At 45.7% G+C, this 20,061-nt stretch overlaps 1 protein-coding gene across 7 annotated transcripts in view; it reads right to left on the reverse strand.

Annotated features, from left to right (window-relative positions):
• RIMS1 (regulating synaptic membrane exocytosis 1) overlaps window positions 1-20,061 on the reverse strand; it is a 2,255,956-nt gene that overhangs the window by 1,133,899 nt on the left and 1,101,996 nt on the right. For all 7 annotated transcript variants that reach the window (XM_069235695.1, XM_069235694.1, XM_069235701.1 and 4 more), the window contains 2 exons: window positions 18,703-18,802; window positions 16,421-16,544 (listed from right to left, as the gene is read on the reverse strand). In XM_069235695.1, coding sequence (XP_069091796.1) covers window positions 16,421-16,544; window positions 18,703-18,802 — 224 coding nt within the window. The remainder of the gene's footprint in view (window positions 1-16,420; window positions 16,545-18,702; window positions 18,803-20,061) is intronic.

The raw sequence follows: 20,061 nt of genomic DNA on the forward strand, positions 1-20,061 counted from the left end.
ACCTTTGAATATCACCCACTGCATGTATCCCGTACAGGCCGCAGCCAGCATACAAACTGCCCCATTGCACTTGGCTCACAATGAAGGGAGTTACATGTTGGGCACACAAAGAGTCAAGCCTGTCCATGTATGGACATGTAAAGAGACAGATTCAGGCACATGCCACTTTAAGGGGTGGGGGTCTGTGTGTCTCATCAAAGTTACAACACACACTTCCACACATGTGTCCCCTAACCCTAGACTACCTTCTGAAAAACATGGGCATGCATTTTACATGTCACGCTATATGCCCAAACAACAGAGTCAGATATCTTGGTTCATCAGTGAACAACACACTGTTTGCACTAATGCAATGACCAAAATGCAAGGACCCTGCACAGAACACATTTGAACTGGATGAAAAGACAACAGGGCTGTGGTATCAAGGGAGATGTCAAGGCTATGTAACACACATTGTGGCATGGTCTGCACGTCTTTTATCACCGTTGGCTGAAGAACTTGAAGGAGCACCCGGTCTTCTACTGGTTCTGGACTGGCCAAGATAGGGGTGACCCTTTCTTGTAGCCATGGTGCTGCTAACTGGACCCTCCAGAAGGAGTCCCAGAGGAAAAAACCCAAAATGTGGGGAAAAAAACTCCTATCAGAGGAACTCCTGAAAAAGAGAAAAAAGAAACAATGAAAAAAGGAAAAACACAGGTTTGGTAGGTTTCCCTAGGTGCCGGCTGAGCTAGAGGCCAAAATCTACAGGTAGGCACTTTGTAAAAAACACCTCTGTTTTCTTTCAAAAAATGTGATGTGTCCACATTGCGTTTTGCGGCATTTCCTGTCGCGGGCGCTAGGCCTACCCACACAAGTGAGGTATCATTTTTATCGGGAGAATGGGGGTAATGCTGGGTGGAAGGAAATTTGTGGTTCCTCTCCGATTCCAGAACTTTCTGTCACCAAAATGTGAGGAAAATGTGTTTTTTTAGCCAAATTTTGAGGTTTGCAAAGGATTCTGGGTAATAAAACCTGGTCAGAACCCCACAAGTCACCCCATCTTGGATTCCCCTAGGTCTCTAGTTTTCAGAAATGCACGGGTTTGGTAGGTTTCCCTAGGTGCCGGCTGAGCTGGAGGCCAAAATCTACAGGTAGGCACTTTGCAAAAAGCACCTCTGTTTTCTTTCCAAAAATGTGATGTGTGCACGTTGCGTTTTGGGTCATTTCCTGTCGCGGGTGCTAGGCCTACCCACACAAGTGAGGTATCATTTTTATCGGGAGACTTGGGGGAACATAGATTAGCAAAACAGGTGTTATTGCCTCTTGTCTTTCTCTACATTTTTTCCTTCCAAATATAAGAGAGTGTGTAAAAAAGACATCTATTTGAGAAATGCCCTGTAATTCACATGCTAGTATGGCCACCCCGGAATTCAGAGTTGTGCAAATAACCACTGCTCCTCAACACCTTATCTTGTGCCCATTTTGGAAATACAAAGGTTTTCTTGATAGCTATTTTTGACTCTTTATATTTCAGCAAATTAATTGCTGTATACCCGGTATAGAATGAAAACGCACTGCAGGGTGCCGCTCATTTATTGGCTCTGGGTACCTTGGGTTCTTGATGAACCTACAAGCCCTATATATCCCTGCAACCAGAGGAGTCCAGCAGACGTAATAGTATATCGCTTTCGAAAATCTGACATTGCAGGAAAAAGTTACAGAGTAAAACGTAGAGAAACATTGCTGTTTTTTTCACCTCAATTTCAATATTTTTATTTTTCAGTTGTTGTTTTCTGTAGGAAACCCTTGTAGGATCTACACAAATGACCCCTTGCTGGATTCAGAATGTTATCTACATTTCAGAAATGTTTAGGTTTCTGGGATCCAGCATTGGTTTCACGCCCCTTACTGTCACTGACTGGAAAGCACAACATTTTTTTTAAATGGGGTATGTCCCAGTAAAATGCCAAATTTGTGTTGAAAAATTGGGTTTTCTGATTCAAGTCTGCCTGTTCCTGAAAGCTGGGAAGCTGGTGATTTTAGCACCGCAAACCCTTTGTTGATGCAATTTTCATGGAAAAAAACCACAAGTCTCCTTCTGCAGCCACTTTTTCCCATTTTTTTAAAAAAAACGAGATTTTAACTGTATTTTGGCTAATTTCTTGGCCTCCTTCAGGGGAACCCACAAAGTCTGGGTACTTCTAGAATCCCTAGGATGTTGGAAAAAAAAGGACGCAAATTTGGCCTGGCTAGCTTATGTGGACAAAAAGTTATGAGGGCCTAAGCGCAAACTGCCCCATATAGCCAAAAAAAGGCCTAGCACAGGAGGGGGAAAAGGCCTGGCAGCGAAGGGGTTAAACATGCTGATCCAACGAAAAATTACTTAAATAAGAGAACTCCTACAGAGCAGCGCAGACGTAACAATAGTACATCAGATTATTCAGAGGTTTCGGGAAGTAAATCCAAATAATGATTTTATACAGATTGGGAGTCCAGATAAACATTAAAACCCTCCTGATATGATTGATAACCTAAACGTACAAATTGAAGGGCAACAACTATGCATAATTAAAGCAGCCTTTGGTCACAATTATCTAATGATTATGACACCATCCTAGCTGAAGAAGACTGGCCTCCAGTCTTTGCTAGGAAAGCACCCGGGGGGGGGGTAAGACGTCATAAGGGTAGCCTTCTCTCCTATAGTTCCTGAAGATATCAGGTAAATTTATGTCAGTGAATGGGAAGTGAGACAAGCTCCAGACTTATACAGAAATCAAGCAGGGTGGGACGATCACTCCAGTCCATGACAATCTCTAAAACAGAGATTAACAACCAAACGCTCGATACCTTTCAAAGACAGAAACCAAAGTGGAATAAAAGCAATATTAGATCAATTGCAGGACCAATGTATAATAGCAAATTGCCTCTCATCAATGAACATTACCCTTTTCCTAGTCTCCAAGCCAGACAGTTTCTATACAATACTATTAGGGCCGCATTACGAGTTTGGGTGTCGGGTGTGCCTACCGCCAAACTTATGGAGAGGACGCCATGGCGGTGACACTCCTTCGAAGTATATTACAATGTTCCCGCCGGGCTCACCGTGGGAACATTGTATTGCGCTGTTCCTGCAGGGCTGACCGGCAGGAATACTGCTAGTGTATTGGTATCGGCTCCCTTAAGGAAGCTGAGGTCAATACCGTAGCACACCAGCACCATCGAAAAGCACACTGTCTGCAAAGCAGGCAGTGCACATTCCAATGGTGCTGGGCAGGGGGGCCTCTGCACTGCCCAAACCCTAGGCCCCCCTGTGGCCCCCAGCACTGGTTTTCTGCCAGCCTTTCCATGGTGAGGTGACCTCCATGGAAAGGCTGGCGGAAAGGTGAGTTGTAATCAGCACAGCAGCGCAGAGTTCAGTGTCGCCATGGGTGAGTACCACGCAGACCACCGTCAGCCTATTGGGAACGACAATCCGGGCGGTGACGGCAGTGCTCTGGCAGGTCCGCCTGCCAGGGTTGTAATATGGTAGTCAGACCGCCTGTGTGGGCGGTCCGACCGTCACCACAAGTGTGCATTCGTAATGAGGCACTTAGTTCTAAGAAATTTTAATTTTCACATGCAAACTTATGCAGAACAAAATTCCCATAACACAGGTTTAATGACCAAGGGGCTCATTACGAGTTTGGTGGTTGAACGAACCTCATTTCGCGGGGATGAGGCGGCCATGAACTCGGCTGCCTCACCCCTGCCGTATTATGACATTTCCAACAGTCAGCCCATTGGAGCAGTGCTACGGTATTGGTCTCAACTTCCTTAAGGGAGCCAAGGCCAATACCGTAGCACAAAAGCACCCTAGGATGACTATTGTCTGCAAAGCAGAGAGTGCGCATTTCAAGGGTGCTGTGAAGGGCATGTGCAGTGCATGGGCCCCCTTGTGGCTCCCTGCACTGTGTTTCTGCCAGCCTTTCCATGGCGGCCTACCGCCATGGAAAGGGTGACGGAAACAAGAGTCATGATCTGCATGTCGGCGCTGAGTGCAGCGCCGCCGTGGTTGACCACGAGTTTGACTGCCGTCAGCCCATCAGGAACCTTGTTCCCAGTGGGGACAGCAGTCCCCTGGCAATAGGTCGTTATGTGGCGGTCGGACCACCTGGAGTGCGGCGGTCCGCTTGCCACTGCGAGTCTGGACATCTTTGGACCGCCATACTCTTAAAAAAGGCCCTAAATATTTATAAATTAGGGATAACAAATCCAACCTAAGGGGTGTGGCAGAAGCAGCCAAGATGGCATATGCGTCCTAGGGAAGTTCCTGGGGCCTCCTCTACTATCATCCTCCATCCACCGCCCTGGGTCATCCGGGTTGGAAACGGAGCCTACATGACTCCTTCCTACTCAGGGGTGGCCGTCGCTGAGGCCGTTGACAGTTGCTGGGAGTCCCTTTTGAGCTGATGCAGGATGGGCCTTCCCGTGTTCCTCTCTCATGAAATGGCTGTGGCCCATGCTGAATACCCGGTACCTCGGACCGCATTGCCCATTGATTGTGTGTCCTGGTGTGGGCCAGTAGAGTTTGTCTGAGACCCCTCATGCCTTGCTGTGGTGATTCAGCTGAACACCGGGGCACCGGTGTGCTCTTGGTCCCCGTACTGCATGACGCTCAGGGGTCGGTTGCCTCACTACCTATGCACCCTGGTGAGAGACCCGAGCAGACCCTGGATGACTCGAGGTGAGGCAAAGGTATCTCTTTGATGACCGGAGAGGGCATGGCACCCTCCCTCCCATTTTCTTCTTCCACATCCCCTGTCCGATTAAAAAGGGGGAGGCCGCTGTCTTAGGCTTGGCTCAGAGGAGCCTGATCCTTCCTCTGTGTCCTGCCCAGCCTCTCATGCAGTCTGGGAGGCTGCAGTACTGCAGCAACAGGCCCTGTGAAGGGAGCACATGGCCTCACCAGAAAATCAGCTGTTGAGGACATCAGTGTGTGGCTGAGACTCTTCCTCCCCCTTTTTGAGCCCTGTGTGCTGTGGGCACCATCCACGCGTTTCTCTTCTGACCCACTCGCTCCTCTGCTGGACTGTCTGACCTACTGGGGGGACTGCGATTAGCTGTAGACTTTGCAGCTGATCTTTGGGGCCCACTGCCCGACGTATCTGAAGATATTTATCTTCCACCCCTGTAAATCTGCCCTCAAACAGGCTTCAGGCCTGGATGGCGACACTGGTACATGAGGACACCCCCCCTCCCACTGGGAGAAGCTCTCATCCCGGGGCCACTGATTCTGGCTGCGGTCTGGGGTGCCGCGGACCTAGATGGGGGTCACCCTTGAAAAGACTGGCACAGAATGGAGAAAAATATGCTGCACATGCTACTCCCCCTGAATTTGTTCTTGGAGAGCATGCAGGCCAAGGCCTGTTCTATGTGTTACTGGATGCTACTTGTTTGGATACTCCTCCCCCCTCAACTACCCTTGAGGCTTCAGCTGTTTGAACTGCCCAGAGTGACTCATTGGTCAATCAGGCTGAGTGTGATTATTTACCCACCTCTCGCTGGACCTGACTGCCCAAGTTTCACTCTGCCTCTGTTCACCCTGCCGCCACTTCCTTGCTTCGTATTGAACCTCTAATTCCTATTGTTACCCCATTTCTGGTTGTGCCATTTGTGTTGGGTCACGTTCTGACCAATGGGAAAGACAGGATCCCAGGCACGGGGGCTTAATCTGAGATCGACAGATACATCACCGGCCCTGCTGAACCTGTCAAACAACTGTGGGCCGAATCTTGTGGCTTTGGGCCCCCTCTGAATATTGACATGGCTCATATTCTACAGGCCATCCGGACCTTCCAATAAGCCCATGAACCAAGACTTCGAAGGTGAGATTGGATGACATACTCCTGCAACAAGATCTCTGTAATGAGGCTGGAAGGGGCACGGAGGTGGAGGGTCGGGTATCCACGCTTGAAGACGACTCATCAGACTATTATGCCATAGTCAGTGATCTCATGCCCACTGTGCGCAGCCTCGAGTCCAGGGCAGAAGATGCTAAACATGGACTAAAGTGTGTATCCCCGAAAGGACCCTGTCACCTTGTTTTGTTGTTAAGCAGGTGAATCGAACATTGGCACAGGAGCCTCCCCGGGGCATCACTGCCCATTCATTACCAAAATCTTGAATTACCAAGACCAGGTTGCTCTCCTGCAGCAGGACCATACTCAGGGTAAGCTTTACTTTGAATCTACTTATGTTATGATTTTCCCGGACTATACCAAGATCATGCTCTCCTTTGATGCGGTCAAGCAGAAACTCCAGACAATGTCCCTCTAATACATGTTGCTTTTCCCAACAAGACTTAGTTATCCAGGACTCCCAATCCTACTTTTCTGATACCCCTGAGGAGGCTTAGGAGTGGGCCACCTAGCAGAGATGATTGGGGCACCAAGCACCCCCAGGTGGTGGGGCAAGTCCGACTCATAAGGTGTCCATTCTGGCTCCTGATCACCCCCTAACCCATGGAAGTCTTGGCCCAAGGGGAACACAGCTGACAGAGGCATTCCTTGGACTCTTTTGACACAGAACAGAGTAACTCCCAAACTGCTGATGATTTGTTCCTGCTTCACTGGAGTCTGGTGGAGCCGCAAGGTTCAACCGGGCAGGATACTTCAGACGATGGATCCTTTGAAGGTCGGGGTTGACTCACTCAACCTCCCACCTAATTCTCTTGCTACATTGCTGCTTTGGGTCTACCTTGACTTTGACTTCGACTATGACCCCGACAGTACCATCCTTACTCAGAAGAAGGCCATCCTCGAATACCCCAATATGTGGATGTTGGGAGACAGATGCTTCTGGGGTGAAAGAAGAGGGTGGTTGTTGTTGGGGGGGAGTTCACGGGTGGTTTACTTTGTATTGTTTCTTGTTGTTGTTTATCGCTTATGATTTTATTGCTTCCAGGCATGTCTCATGCTCCTTTTCTCTTGTATATGTAGTCTTGCCACCCAATGACTGTTGCCATTGCACACTCCTCTCTGGGTTCCCTTTAGCCTCCTTTCCTGGAATGTCAATGGCCTCCTGGACTGCAGTCCTTCAATCCCTCAAACGATATCAGCCAAGCATGGTTCTACTCCAGGAAACTCACCAGCTTGGGTCCCATTGTCAGTTCCTTCATAGGAGTGGGTATGACCAAGTCTAACATTCTAGCTTTGGATATGACTCGAAAGGGGTGGCGTTTTTACTCCACAAACATTTTCTTCTTGTGATTAGTCAAGTTCTCCATAACGCTTAAGGTCACTATGTTGAGGTGGTTGGTTCCTTTGAGGGGAAGCCCTACAGTGTCCTCAGTGTGCATATTACTCCACAACTACACAGATAAACCTTTCAGGATCTCACAGTGGTTGTTGCATCATTACCCCATGGGGCTGTGGGCGGATTTTAATGCAGTCCCTGACCCTATGGTGCTAGTGGGTGCCATAGCTATCCGGGTAGCTGGGTTCTTGGATGGTCTCCATGGGACTTTGTCATATCTGGCAGTTGTGGCACCCTCAGGAGAATGTTTACACCTATGTCTCTGTGTCTGCAAATACACAATCAAGCACTGACCATATCTGTCTCCCTGTCACTGACGTTTAAACCACTTCTGCTGCACAGGTGCTAATACAGGGGATATCTGACTGTTTTCCTCTTCTGCGTTTGGGTGCACAATCACAGTGCCACTGCCCCATATGGCTGCTCAATGACTGCTTTCTTACCAATGTCCAATTTCTTGATCATCTGGAGGATGAACTCCAGCCCTACTTTGATACCAATACTGGGACAGTTCAGAGGGCGAGCACCCTGTGAGTGGTTAGTAAGGTCAAGCTCTGGGGGCAGGGGTGGTGGGGATTTGCCAGGGTCTACCTTAAGCTTGTCGACCAGGAATGCTACTGCTGTTTGACTAAACTCAAAGCTAGCAAACTCTCCTTGGAAACTCCAGGCTCAAGCCACTGAATCCCTCAGCTGCCAAATGGAGCTGCATTGAACCACCCTATGGCGGCTGGCCTTCCACAAGGCTCTGCAGTGCTGGTGTGCTTCTGTCCAGGGGGGTTATGAGCATGGGGACAAAAGTAGTACTCTACTCTATAGGCTTGTTAGCTGGGACACCACTTTTTGGCTCACCTCCTCTATTCAGGATGCCCCTGGGACTTTGGTGACTACTTCAGAAGCGATTACCAACATGTTTGCGGACTACACATGGATCTTAATGGCTATGACCTCCCTGGGGGAAAGCACAGCTCCTCCTATCAAATATCCTCCTTCCCAGCATCGCTACTAGTCAACGTACATCACTGGACTTCTCCATTGTAGAGGACATTTTGGGCCTGGATGGTTATCCTCTTGAGTATTATTCTTAATGCCAAGAAATTGTAAGCCAACACCTATTAGGGCTCTATGATGAGGCACGCTGCAACAGTTCTTCCCCCATAAAACCTTGACTTGGCCATCATCGTGGTTCTTCCTAAATCAGATAGGCCTGCCCTGGGGTGGGTCTCCTATCGCCTAATCTCAATAAGTAACACATACATGAAAATATATGTCAAAGTCCTGGCGAATAGACTGTGGCTGGTCATCCCCAACCAAAGCACACCCTACTCGATTTGTCATGTGCATGCAACCCTGGCGAACACCCGTGCATTCAGGAGAGGGGGTTGGAGAGCCCTGATGTTGATCGACTTCAAAAAGGCGTTCGACACAGTGAGCTGTAATGATTTCAAGCAGGTCCTTCTTCATAAGGGTTTTGACGCTCGCTTTCGAAGGATGCTCAGTGTTCTTTATGCACAACCCAGGGTGGAAGTCCTAGTTAATGGGGTGTTATTCTAGGAATTTTCATTTAGATGTAGAACCCGTAAGGTGTTCCCCATCTCCGCTCCACTTTGCGCTGGCAATTGGACCCCTAGCTCATCTGATTCTTGAACGACCCCCAGAAGTAGGGTGTCCACATGATGGACATCTTGCCTCTGTTTGGTGAGGTCTACGGGATCCACGTTAATCGAGCTAAACCACTCCTTGGTTCTGTACAGGGGTGGTAACGCAGTGCTGGGCCAGCAACAGGATATCCCAGTCCACTAACTCAGTTTAAAGTACCTCAGAGTTCACATTTCCACCATGCCTGAACGTATGTGTTCTCTTGAACTGGCATCGCTCTATTGAAGGACAAAGACTTGTTTGACTACTTGGTCCACCCTTCCTCTCAACACCCTGCACTGAGTTGCACTTATTAAGATGATGTTACTTCCATGGTTTCGTTACGCTTTGAAGAACTTCTCACTTCACATCACGAATACTTGGTTCACAGAGGTTGCAGTCCACTTCCGCTCATTTCTTCAGAGAGGCCGCCCTCTGTGTATTGCTCTAGATAAATTCTGCCTTTCGGTCTATGGCGAGTGTTGGGAGCTGTTGACATATGTCTTTATTATTGGGCATACCAGCTACTAGTGATCAAGGACTGGCTGACTGCCGGATGGAATTATCTGGCCTACCAACTTGAACTGCACTGTCTAGGGCTAAATGGGGTTTAAGCACTATTTGTACAGTGAGCCTATTACCCCCAATATGCCTGACCTCACCAGAACAATTTTTATCGTTTGGTGAGTCACCAATAGATTTTTTTGGGGTGGGACAGGAAACTAACCCAGCAAACCCTGCTGTGGAGAGGACACTGGCTAACTCACCCACCACAACAGGAGGCATTTCAGTAGTTGCAACTATACCATTTGCTGACCACTGGATGAGTAGCTACATATATTCTTTTGCAGACATGCAAGCCCACTTTCAGGTTTCACACACGCAGTTTCCTAAATAACTACAAGTTTGACACGCACTTGGCTGACACTTGGCAGATTTGGTTGATTTGCCAAAATATAGCCCCTTAGAGGCTCGACTGTTGATGGGCAGTCTAGGTAGAAGGGGATTTCTCGATTGTATTGCTCTTTGGACAACATTGCCCCTGAGGTGCTGGAGACTTGGTTGATGAAGAGTGGCAGATGGCAGGTATGAGTTCCAGGGGATTTGCTATTTCCGTGCAGCTCAGGCTAGCGGAGTTACAGTATCTCACAGGCATGTCACTCCATAGATTCACACGCTGGCCTTAGGCAGGATTCTAACTGCCCTTAGTGTTTAGTCCTAAAGGCCAACTTCTTCCATGTGGTGCGGAGCCCTTTGGGACTTCTAGAGGAGCTCAGGAACCCCAGAGGTGACTGACAGCTGGTACAGACTGGTGTACCAAACAAGAGGAATGGATTTACATCGCTAATGGCTATCCCAATAAATTTACCAAGGACTGGGGCAAATGGTGGGACTACTATGGCTTATCCTCTATGTCAGAGACTGTGCTCATTGCTGAATCTGTTTTTCAGTGATTGTTGGGGAGGTGGAGTGGGAGGGTGGTGGGGAGTGACTGGAATGCAATGCTTGTTGTTGTTTATTTGGTCCTTCAAAAACAAATAAAATTCATTTATAAATAAATAAATCCAAACTACTTACCATAGTTATACCAATTAACTATGGTTATACCTATGTGACTTACAATAAAGGACAGGCTTTTTGCTTACAAGTCTCCCTTTTCTTCCTTGGCAAAAGCATGTTTTGCTTTCATTGAAAAAAAAATGAACGGCTGAGCAAACAGCTATCTTAAAAGAGCAGCCTTTGGTGTAGGGAAAACATATTATTGTTTCTCCCAAAACTAGCACTAGAAGCAGCCACAAATGCAAGCATTGCTAATGCTTGTGCATTACACCCGAGATGGGTACAGTGGGTCGATTCTTTAGGAGCGGTGGATGTAAAATGTCAGTATGATGCCTCTCATCTTATATACAACCACTTTAATCATTGAGTCTTTCCAGAGTATATTCTATACAGATAGCACTGCCCAACCTGTCGTAGGGACAAAATACAAATACTCCTCAGCCTGCAAGGCAGAAAAAGGTGTTGTGCAGGATGATGAATTCGTCCTACAATGCACCCACACTAAAATCGTAACTGACAGTACTGCACAGCATGCTCTGTTACCTGCATTGCAAAAGATTAACTCAACAGTTCCCACACTTATTGTGTCCAGCTCAACCTTCTGTGTGCAAGGTTACAATGTCCATTTGCAGCACTGGTGTTTAAATTGACTCAAGGTTTTAAAGTGAAAAGCTTTAGGGAAAGGTATCTGTCATACAAAATAAGCTTCCATTGGTCCATAAGAGGCACACTTTGAGCCATCAGCATGATGGCATTTATGACAAAGGAAATTGTGAAGCTGACCTTGCGGCAAAGGCTGCAATTCAGACTATTAGAGAAGCAGTCCTAACCAGATCTTAAACAAAGATCGACAGATATTTTATCAGCCATAAATGTATCCAAGCAAAGTGGGAAATCTCCTGCAGATTGTCCTCCCAATTCCCTTACACTCTTCATTTAGGTAACGTTGCAGAAGTCCTAATACCAGGAGTAGAACGCAGACTAATACATAATAATCTGTTTCCGTCAGGTTTAATCACAGAAGTCCATGAGGGGTTATCATCTGTATATGCAGGAATTAATTCAACCATAACAATGAGGCACTACTGGTGACCTAGTTTACATAAGCAGACTAGCGATTATGTTAGGCAGTCTGACATTTGTCAACAGATTAAACCTTCAACCCTCACCAGATCCTCTCATGATCTCAAACATCATCTTCTGGACTAATTATTTGGATCATACTCAGCCATTCTGGTGGCTTTTGATTCATGCTCTTGGTTGTTATGGGTTTGGCTACAGGGAAACGCAGGTGGTTCAGCAGTACTACACGATTTGCAGTGCCTAGTAACAGTTAGGGCAGTTCATTCATTTCATTTCGATAACGGTCCTGCGTTCACCTCTAAGGCTTATAGGGATTCAACGTTTGTTCTAGGAGCTTGTCTGAAATTCAGCAACTTATTCAAAGCTTAATCATACTGTGCAGTAGAGTCTGTCAATGGCATGATTAAACAAGCTTTACCTGATTAGATGCTAAGCTCAGGTCATAGTTGGTATCATAGTTATTATGGAGTTCAGAGAGCATTAAATGACGTACTTAGACAAGTACAGGGAGGACGCACTCCATATGAGAGTCTCTTCAGAGTTCCTATATATGTGCCTGGCTTAAATCATTCTGGGAAGCTGGTGGATGATGATACATTTGATTCAGAGAAATGTTTGAAAGTTTTACAGAGTATCTATGAAGTCAGAGACAAATTGTCAAATATAAACCACTCTGACACTGCCACATGTGTGGAGAAGGTTATCACTATTGCCGATGGGTGTGTTTCTAAGATTGGGGACCTAGTTTGGGAGAAAATCCACAACATGCAAGCTTTTGAACCTTCTTACAAACTACCTGTCACTGTGCTTGGGGTAAAAGGCAACAACACTGTTATCCTGCCTCCTCTGCCTGGTTCAAATAGAAATGGACAGATGTCTGTAGACATCTTTGAAAAGCACTATGGGGACAGTCCTCTGCAGCCGACCGTCAGAGACACAAAGAAGGATTCACAGTAGTGGCTCACAGCAAGTAAGAAGTTATATATTCCTTATTTTATTTTCTAAAGATATTTTATGAAATGTTTGAGATCTCAGAAGGTTATGGAACTATATTCAAATGTGTGTATGTTTTTAAAAACTATGTACAAATTATAAATAAATAGCTATACACAACATGTCAATTGTGCCAAACTGACAGAAAATTCACAAAATGGGGATAGATAAAAATGAAATAACTAACTATAAAGAACATATTAACTGTGTCTCATTGATAAGTAAATCACATAATAGATATATCACATCTCTAATAACTTAAAAACTTCGGCTGATAATCCTGTATTTAAGTCATTAGATTGTCACACACTGAGCTCTTCTTCAAAACAACTAATGTCAGCTAATTTAAGTATGAGCATGTGTAGGAAATTGCCCCTTTTTGGCATGGTTACTCCCCCACTTTTTGCCTGATATTGATGCTGACTTGACTAAGTGTGTCCTGGGATGCTGCTAACCAGGCCCCAGTACCAGTGTTCTTTTCCTAAAACTGTACCATTGTTCCTACAATTGGCACACCCCTGGCCCATAGCTAAGTAACTTGTAAAAGTTACCCATGGTACCAAGGACTCCTTGGCCAGAGAAGGTCCATAAGGGCTGCAGCATGTATTATGCCACCCGGGAGGTTCCTCGCCAAACACATCCACACTGCCATTGGAGCTTGTGTTTGTTGTTGGGGAGAAAAAGGCAAAGTCAACATGGAACCCCCCTCAGGGTGCCATGCCCACAAACCACTGCCTGAGGCATAGGTAAGTCACCGCTCTACAGGTCTTAAAGCCCTAAGGCAGGGTGCACTATACCACAGGTGAGGGCATGGCTGCATGAGTAATATGCCCCTACATTGTCTAAGTACATTCTAAGACAATGTAAGTGCAGTGTGGCCATATAAAATATACAGGCTGGGAGTTTGTCATTATGAACTCCACCACTCCATGATGGCTTTACTGAAATCTGGGAAGTTTGGTATCAAACTGCTCAGCCCAATAAACCCACACTGATGCCAGTGTTGGATTTATTGAAAAATGCACCCAGAGGGCATCTTAAGGATGCCCACTGTATTTTAGCCAAACGTCTAGTCCAGGATTGACCGATCTGAGCCAGCCTGCCACTTCCAGACAAGTTTCTGACCTCATGGGGTGAGAGCCTTCGTGGAGGCTTTGTTCACACCTCCCCTTGCAGTAACTGTAACACCTGGTGGTGAGCCTCAAAGGCTCATGTCTCCTTTAACAGTCCCCCAGGGCATTCCAGCTAGTAGAGATGCCCGCCCACTGGACAAAGCCCCAATTTTGGGGGCAAATCTGCTGGGAAAATTAGGAAACCAAGGAGGAGTGACCACTTCAGATAGGACCACCCCTAAGGTGTCCAAAGCTTAAGTGATCCCCTTCTGCAGAATCATCCATTTTGGTTAGGAGGACAAGGACCAATAGGATTAGGTCAATTTCCCCGCCCCGCCGAAGGGAATGGACATCAGAAGGGTGGAGCCACCCTCAGGGACAGTAGCCATTGGCTACTGCCCCCTGATGCCTGTAGAACCCTTAAATCTAGGATTTAGGGGCTCCCCTGAACCTAGCTTACCAGATTCCTGGCGACCTCAAGAGGACAAGAAGAAGGACTGCTTAGCTGACCCCCAACAGAGAAGACTGCAGACACCAAATGAGTTTGCCCCAACCCTACCGGCTTGACACCAGCTTCTGAAGCACCTGCTACAAAAATGCAATGCATCCTGCAGGACTAGCATCCACTTCAAAACCCCAAGATGACTGCCTGCCCACCAGAAGACCAAGATCTCATGAGGGCAGCGGCCCAGTCCACAAAGAAACTCCAGAAAAGGACTCCAGGACCACCCCAGATCCACAAGCCCGGTCCACTCTGCATCAGCCACCCACGGCCCATGTCCAAGTGGCCCACCAGTCTAGAGCAGGTCCCCAGGCAATTCCGACCTAGTGTTCACCCTGGGTTGACCCCTCCTGACCAACACAACGACGCCTGCAGATTAAATCCAGAGGACCCCCCTGCCTGTGAAGGATCCGGACAAAGATACCCAAAGCCAAAAGGTACCTTGCACCTGTAGCCCCCTGGCCTTGGGGAACCTGAACTCCGGTGCAGCAACATGCAGCAGACAGCCCTCCTTTTGTACAGCCTGTGGCTTCCCCGAACCAACTCCCTGGACCCAGCCTGCATCCTCTTTGTGACCCCCGGGCCTCCCCTATTGAAATGGCAGCCCAACAACGTTTTGCATCCTGCACCCCTGTGCCACTGAGGGTGTGTGTTTGGTGCTGACCTGTGGCCCCCCGGGTGCTCACCTAAACCCCCCAGGTATGCCCTCTGAAGACGGGATTACCTACCTGCTGGCAGATCCAATGCTGAGTGCCCCCAGTCTCCATAGGAGCCCATTTTAAATCATGTAGCAACTTTGACCTCTGCACCCAGCCGACCTCTTGTTGCTGGTGGTGGGTGTTTGGGGTTAACTTGAACCCCAACCTGTGGACATCCTAGCCCCCGAAGACTGGAGCTGAAAGTCTTGTATTTACCTCGAAACTGTACTAACTTTTCTTTCCCCCCTAAAACTGTGTTTGACAAATGCAGTGTCAACTTTTAAAACAGATTATTGCTATTTATTTGAAAATCGTTTGACTTGCCAAATTGAAACAAAGTGGTGTTGATACATATACTTGCTGCTTACTTGCAAATGTACTTACCTGCAATCAGAATCTTGAGGTTCTAGAAATAAAGTAACAAACTATATTTTTGCTAAATAAAAACCATTGGCCTGGTGTTAGTCATTGAGTGTGTGTTTCCTTTATTGCCTGAGTGTGTACAACATACGCTTTGCACTACCCTCTGATAAGCCTACCTGCTCGACCTCACTACTACAAAAGAGAGCATTAGTATTATCTACTAGCCTCTGTTAAGCCTCTGGGAAGCACCTAGACTCTGTGCACACTATGACCCTTTTTACAACCCAAGCAGTCGGTGTTAAAGCAGCGTTAATACCGCCAACAGGCCGGCGGTAAAAGAATTGGATTTGTCCCTGGCGGTAACCGCCATCAAAGACCGCCACTTTAACACACCGACCGCCAGGGTGGTAATGGCCACTGGGCTGGAGACTTCGGTCTCCAGCCCGGCGACCGTCACAATCCCACCCTCGGGATTACGACCCGGCCTACCGCCATGGTTTGCGTGCCAAACTTACTCATCACTGTCGGCGGTGTTCCGCCAACATTCTGTCGGTACACCACCAGTGGTCATGATATGCGTAGATGGCTGGTAGCCACGGCGGCGGTATGTTGGCGGCTGTCACCATGGCCTTAGGCGGTAGTTACCGCCAATGTTGTAATGAGGGCCTATATCTCATTTTCATATAGTATATGGAAAGCCAGCTTCCTACAGCATCATTTTGCCTTGTTCCTTCGATCTATAAAAAAAGAAAAGAACAAGCAATGCAGTCCTTTTCCATCTATGCACCCAGGATCTGGAACAACAAAGTTGTATCCATCAGGGCTGCCCCCTGCTGCTCCAATATGGAAGGAGCTGATGACTGACCTCTTTCAAGAACACTACATCGCAATGCATTACTCCGTCCATAACCCAGCTACCCCTCCTATAACTGGGGGACATCACACTTATCTTGGACCCTTTACAGCAGTCCCCTATCTTTTGGCTACGCTTACGCTATAGAAATACCATATGCATAGATACATACCAGATACAATCTGTATTGGAACCCATTATATGGAAACACTGGCAAGTTGAGATGTTTTATTAACCATGAGAATTGAGTGCTGTATTGCACGTGTAACCACAAAGACACACTCTACCCTCCAAACAGTACATGCACAGGTTAGTAAATTTCTAAATATACATTAAATTGAAAACTCACCCAATAGGTCTAGAAACAATAATTTCAACTTGAGATTCGGATTTTGATTCTAAGATTATATTGTAAACATCTTCGTTTGTTGCCCCTGGCAGAGCTTTTCCATTCCATTCCAACACTTCATCACCTTAAATTAAAGAAAATAGCATAGGAGAGTTCAGTATACTAATACTCAAACAAAATGTCTTCTTAAAGTCCTAAAATAACTACAGAGTGGCAAATATACGCTCTCTCGTTCTCTCTCTCTCTCTCTATATATATATATATATATATATATATATATATATATATATATATATATATATATATATATATATATATATATAGGCAGTCGCCACTAGGTATAGTTATAACTTTGGTGCCAACTGACAAATCATAACAAAAGTTTTCCAAAAGAATTTGACGTTCATGTGAGCTGCTGTCTGGAAAGTTTTTGGGGTCGATCCGTCAAGCGGGGGGCTGAGAAAAAAGGGGGGGGGTCCCAAAATGCTTTTTTCCCATTCATTTCTCCATAGGGATTTTGAACAGCGATAGCACCAGAACCACTGGAAGGAATTACTCCACATTTGGCAGAAACGTAGCTCCTGGTCCAGAAAGCAACCTTTTTGTTATTTGGTGTAAATCGATTTATACGTTTTTTAGTAATTAAAGAAAAAACTAATTTGTATATAAACAGACACAAAGGCTCTGCTAAACCTCCGGATCTCGTGCTAAGATCTAATTGGCTAACACCACTTCAACAAGAAAGTGTTGGCAGCCATGTTGGGCCTCGGCTTCAGCCGAGTCCCTGGAAAAAAGTAACAAAATAAGAAAAGGGGCCAGGGTAAGGACACCCTGTCCCTTTATTTCTATTGCTGGGGACCTAGAAGTGACCTCCCAGGGCTTAAAAAGCATCTTTTTCTTTAATTTTGGTGCTTTTCCACTTGTTGTGTAGGCAGCCCCCGAGTGGGTCAGATTCTGGGGGCAATTAAATTGTGCACAGCCCCAGGGACCATAAGCAGGGAGCTGCTATTTAAAGCAACTCCCTGCTTGTGGGAGCACTGCTGGCGCCCAGAGGACGTGGGGAGCCAGCTAGGACCACAGGTGCCTTGAGGTTCCCCAGTGATCCTGTCTCTCTCTCTCTTCTAATGGGATGGAAGAGAGGGATTGTCATTGCAATGGTCTCTCCATGCAATGACTTCAAAAAGTAAGACTAGCATGATGTTTGGTACAAATGTTATAGTTATGTGTGGATGCAGAGCAGAACATAGTCGCTTCTGGCCTAATGGTCAAGGTCTTGTGCTGTCACTCATTAGGCTGAAGGGTCAAATACTAGTATCGGACAGGAGTTATAGAGATAACTCTAACAAGTGAATTTCTATGATTTGGTAGGTTTAAAATGTGAGCCGAAGTATAACGTCCCTGTAACCTTTGGCTTTTTAAGTGAATTTCTATAGTTTTTCTAATTCTATTTCCTACTATAACGCCCCTGTAACCTTTGTTTATTTCAATGAATATACATGTGTATATGTGTATATATATATATATATACACACACACACACATATATATATATATATATATATATATATATATATATATATATATATATATATTTTTTTTTTTTTGTTATGAAGTTTTTTGGAAGGCATGCCACTGCAAGACAACTATAACTTATCTTCCAGTCGTGCTATCAGAAAACACAAGTACACCCTGGGTAGATGTTTTTATCCAAGCAGCAAGCAAGACGAGCCCTGTTGCTTGTAGAGAGCATGGCAACTAGATGATGTCACTTGCCCATCATATTGCTTTAAGCTGCGCCACCTACTGAGAGACACATCCCAGAGCCTTGAAAAAAAAGCTTGTATCCAGTCGTGGCATTTACCACCAATAACACTTCTATTTTAGAACAGCTTCTGAAGTCAGAAGATGCGCAAACGAGAGATCAATACAAACGGCTGAACAATAACCAACAAGCCAGTTCAATGAGTACAAATATGGCTTGTTGTTGACAGTTGTCCTTGATCGACGAGGAAATTGGCACAATGTCCCAAGTAAGTTTAAATAAAAGGTTACAATTGATAAATACAAGTAAGGCAAGCCAATGAAACTAAATTATGGTTCAAAGGATATAAAAAAAGAAAAATACATCAATGTATCACAGATAAAGACCATTCCTACTAGAAGAGACACCGTACCGTATGCAACAGATTTTGCCTAAACAAAAACGTATAACCACGTAATCAATGCCCCCTTAAACTAGTTTGTCTCTTTACTACATTCAAATAATGTGATATACTGCTTACCTGCTCGTAAGTGTCCCACAACATCAGCTAGGCTACCTTTTTTCACTTTGGTAATGAAGGCACCAAGTCGTCCCATGTCTGTCATTTTTCCACCAACAACCTAAAACAATACAAAATCATGACTTTCCTAGCAAAAAAAGCAGAGAAGACACAAGAATATTTTGAGGGTGAACGAAACGTTCTGTGTTTTCCACTACTTTGTCAGAGGGAGGAAGGTAGACGCAATGATACCCCTTGCCAGAATAAAGATTGGTTAGTCAAGAAAGAGCAATCATTTGTATCATTTATTTCATTACTTTATTTCACATTTTATTTTTTTATTCACATTTTTATTTATTTTTTAATCTTTTTATACACTATTTTTAATGGTAATTTATTTAGAGCTGACCCACTTCCATGAGTATACATGTTGATATAATATACATTACACAGTTGCACTGTAACCAACAAAAGGAAACCAAGGAAGACAACAAATGGTACATCTGCTTAGTGTGCATAAAAATCCCATTCACATTTGTCAAAGGATCCAGCCCTCCGTCCCATCCCTCTAGACTCGACACCAATAATACTCTAGGCAAGTGCCCCGTAAGAAAAAGGAAAAAGTACATTGTTACTCATTAACAATGGATTCGTCCAGGCCCTCTCCCTACTGTAAAGGAGAAGGATCCCTCATCACGGTTTTCTACTCCCCAGCCATGGCCTCTGAGCCCTTAAGGTAGACACAAATTCCTCTCATCCCCCTCCGACTATTGCCTCTCTGACACAGTGTATGTAGCCCTTGTGACTGTGAACCCCGTTCGCTACCTCCGTCCATCTCCATCTGCAATGATCCAAAAACATAGCCCAGATCTCTAGATCTTCTGGCAGTTTCTCATTTCACATTTTTATTGAGCATCCGGCAGGGGCGTTTGCTGGGGCGTCAGGGTAACCATGAGTTTGCCTGCATATGCATGCGTGGAGATGGAGCCTGTGTTTTAGAAGCTGGGTTTGGAAGTTGCACTACCTTTGCATTAAAAAAAAAAAAGAAATGTGGTAAAATAGTGAATTTTCCACACCCGTAGCCATTCTAAACATTAATGATGTACTGAGGTTAGGAAGCTTCCCAAACATTCCATTTTTGCACATGTAAAAGCACAGTATTTAGGTGTTTTGCAAGATATGGGAAACCACATCTTTGCCTTTGTGCTTGCTGCAGTAGTTTGAAGTAATATGGAGTAATGTAGAAATAGATTTAGAAAAACTAATTTACTGCAGACTGCCCTTCACTCCTTACTTTTTACCAGATGTATAAGCACGCGCCAATGATCGATGGGTCTAATCAGCTCACCAGCCTCGGTTTACTTTGTTTAAACACTGGCT

This window comes from Pleurodeles waltl, chromosome 5 (genome assembly GCF_031143425.1).
Source record: "Pleurodeles waltl isolate 20211129_DDA chromosome 5, aPleWal1.hap1.20221129, whole genome shotgun sequence".
NCBI lineage: Eukaryota > Metazoa > Chordata > Amphibia > Caudata > Salamandridae > Pleurodeles > Pleurodeles waltl.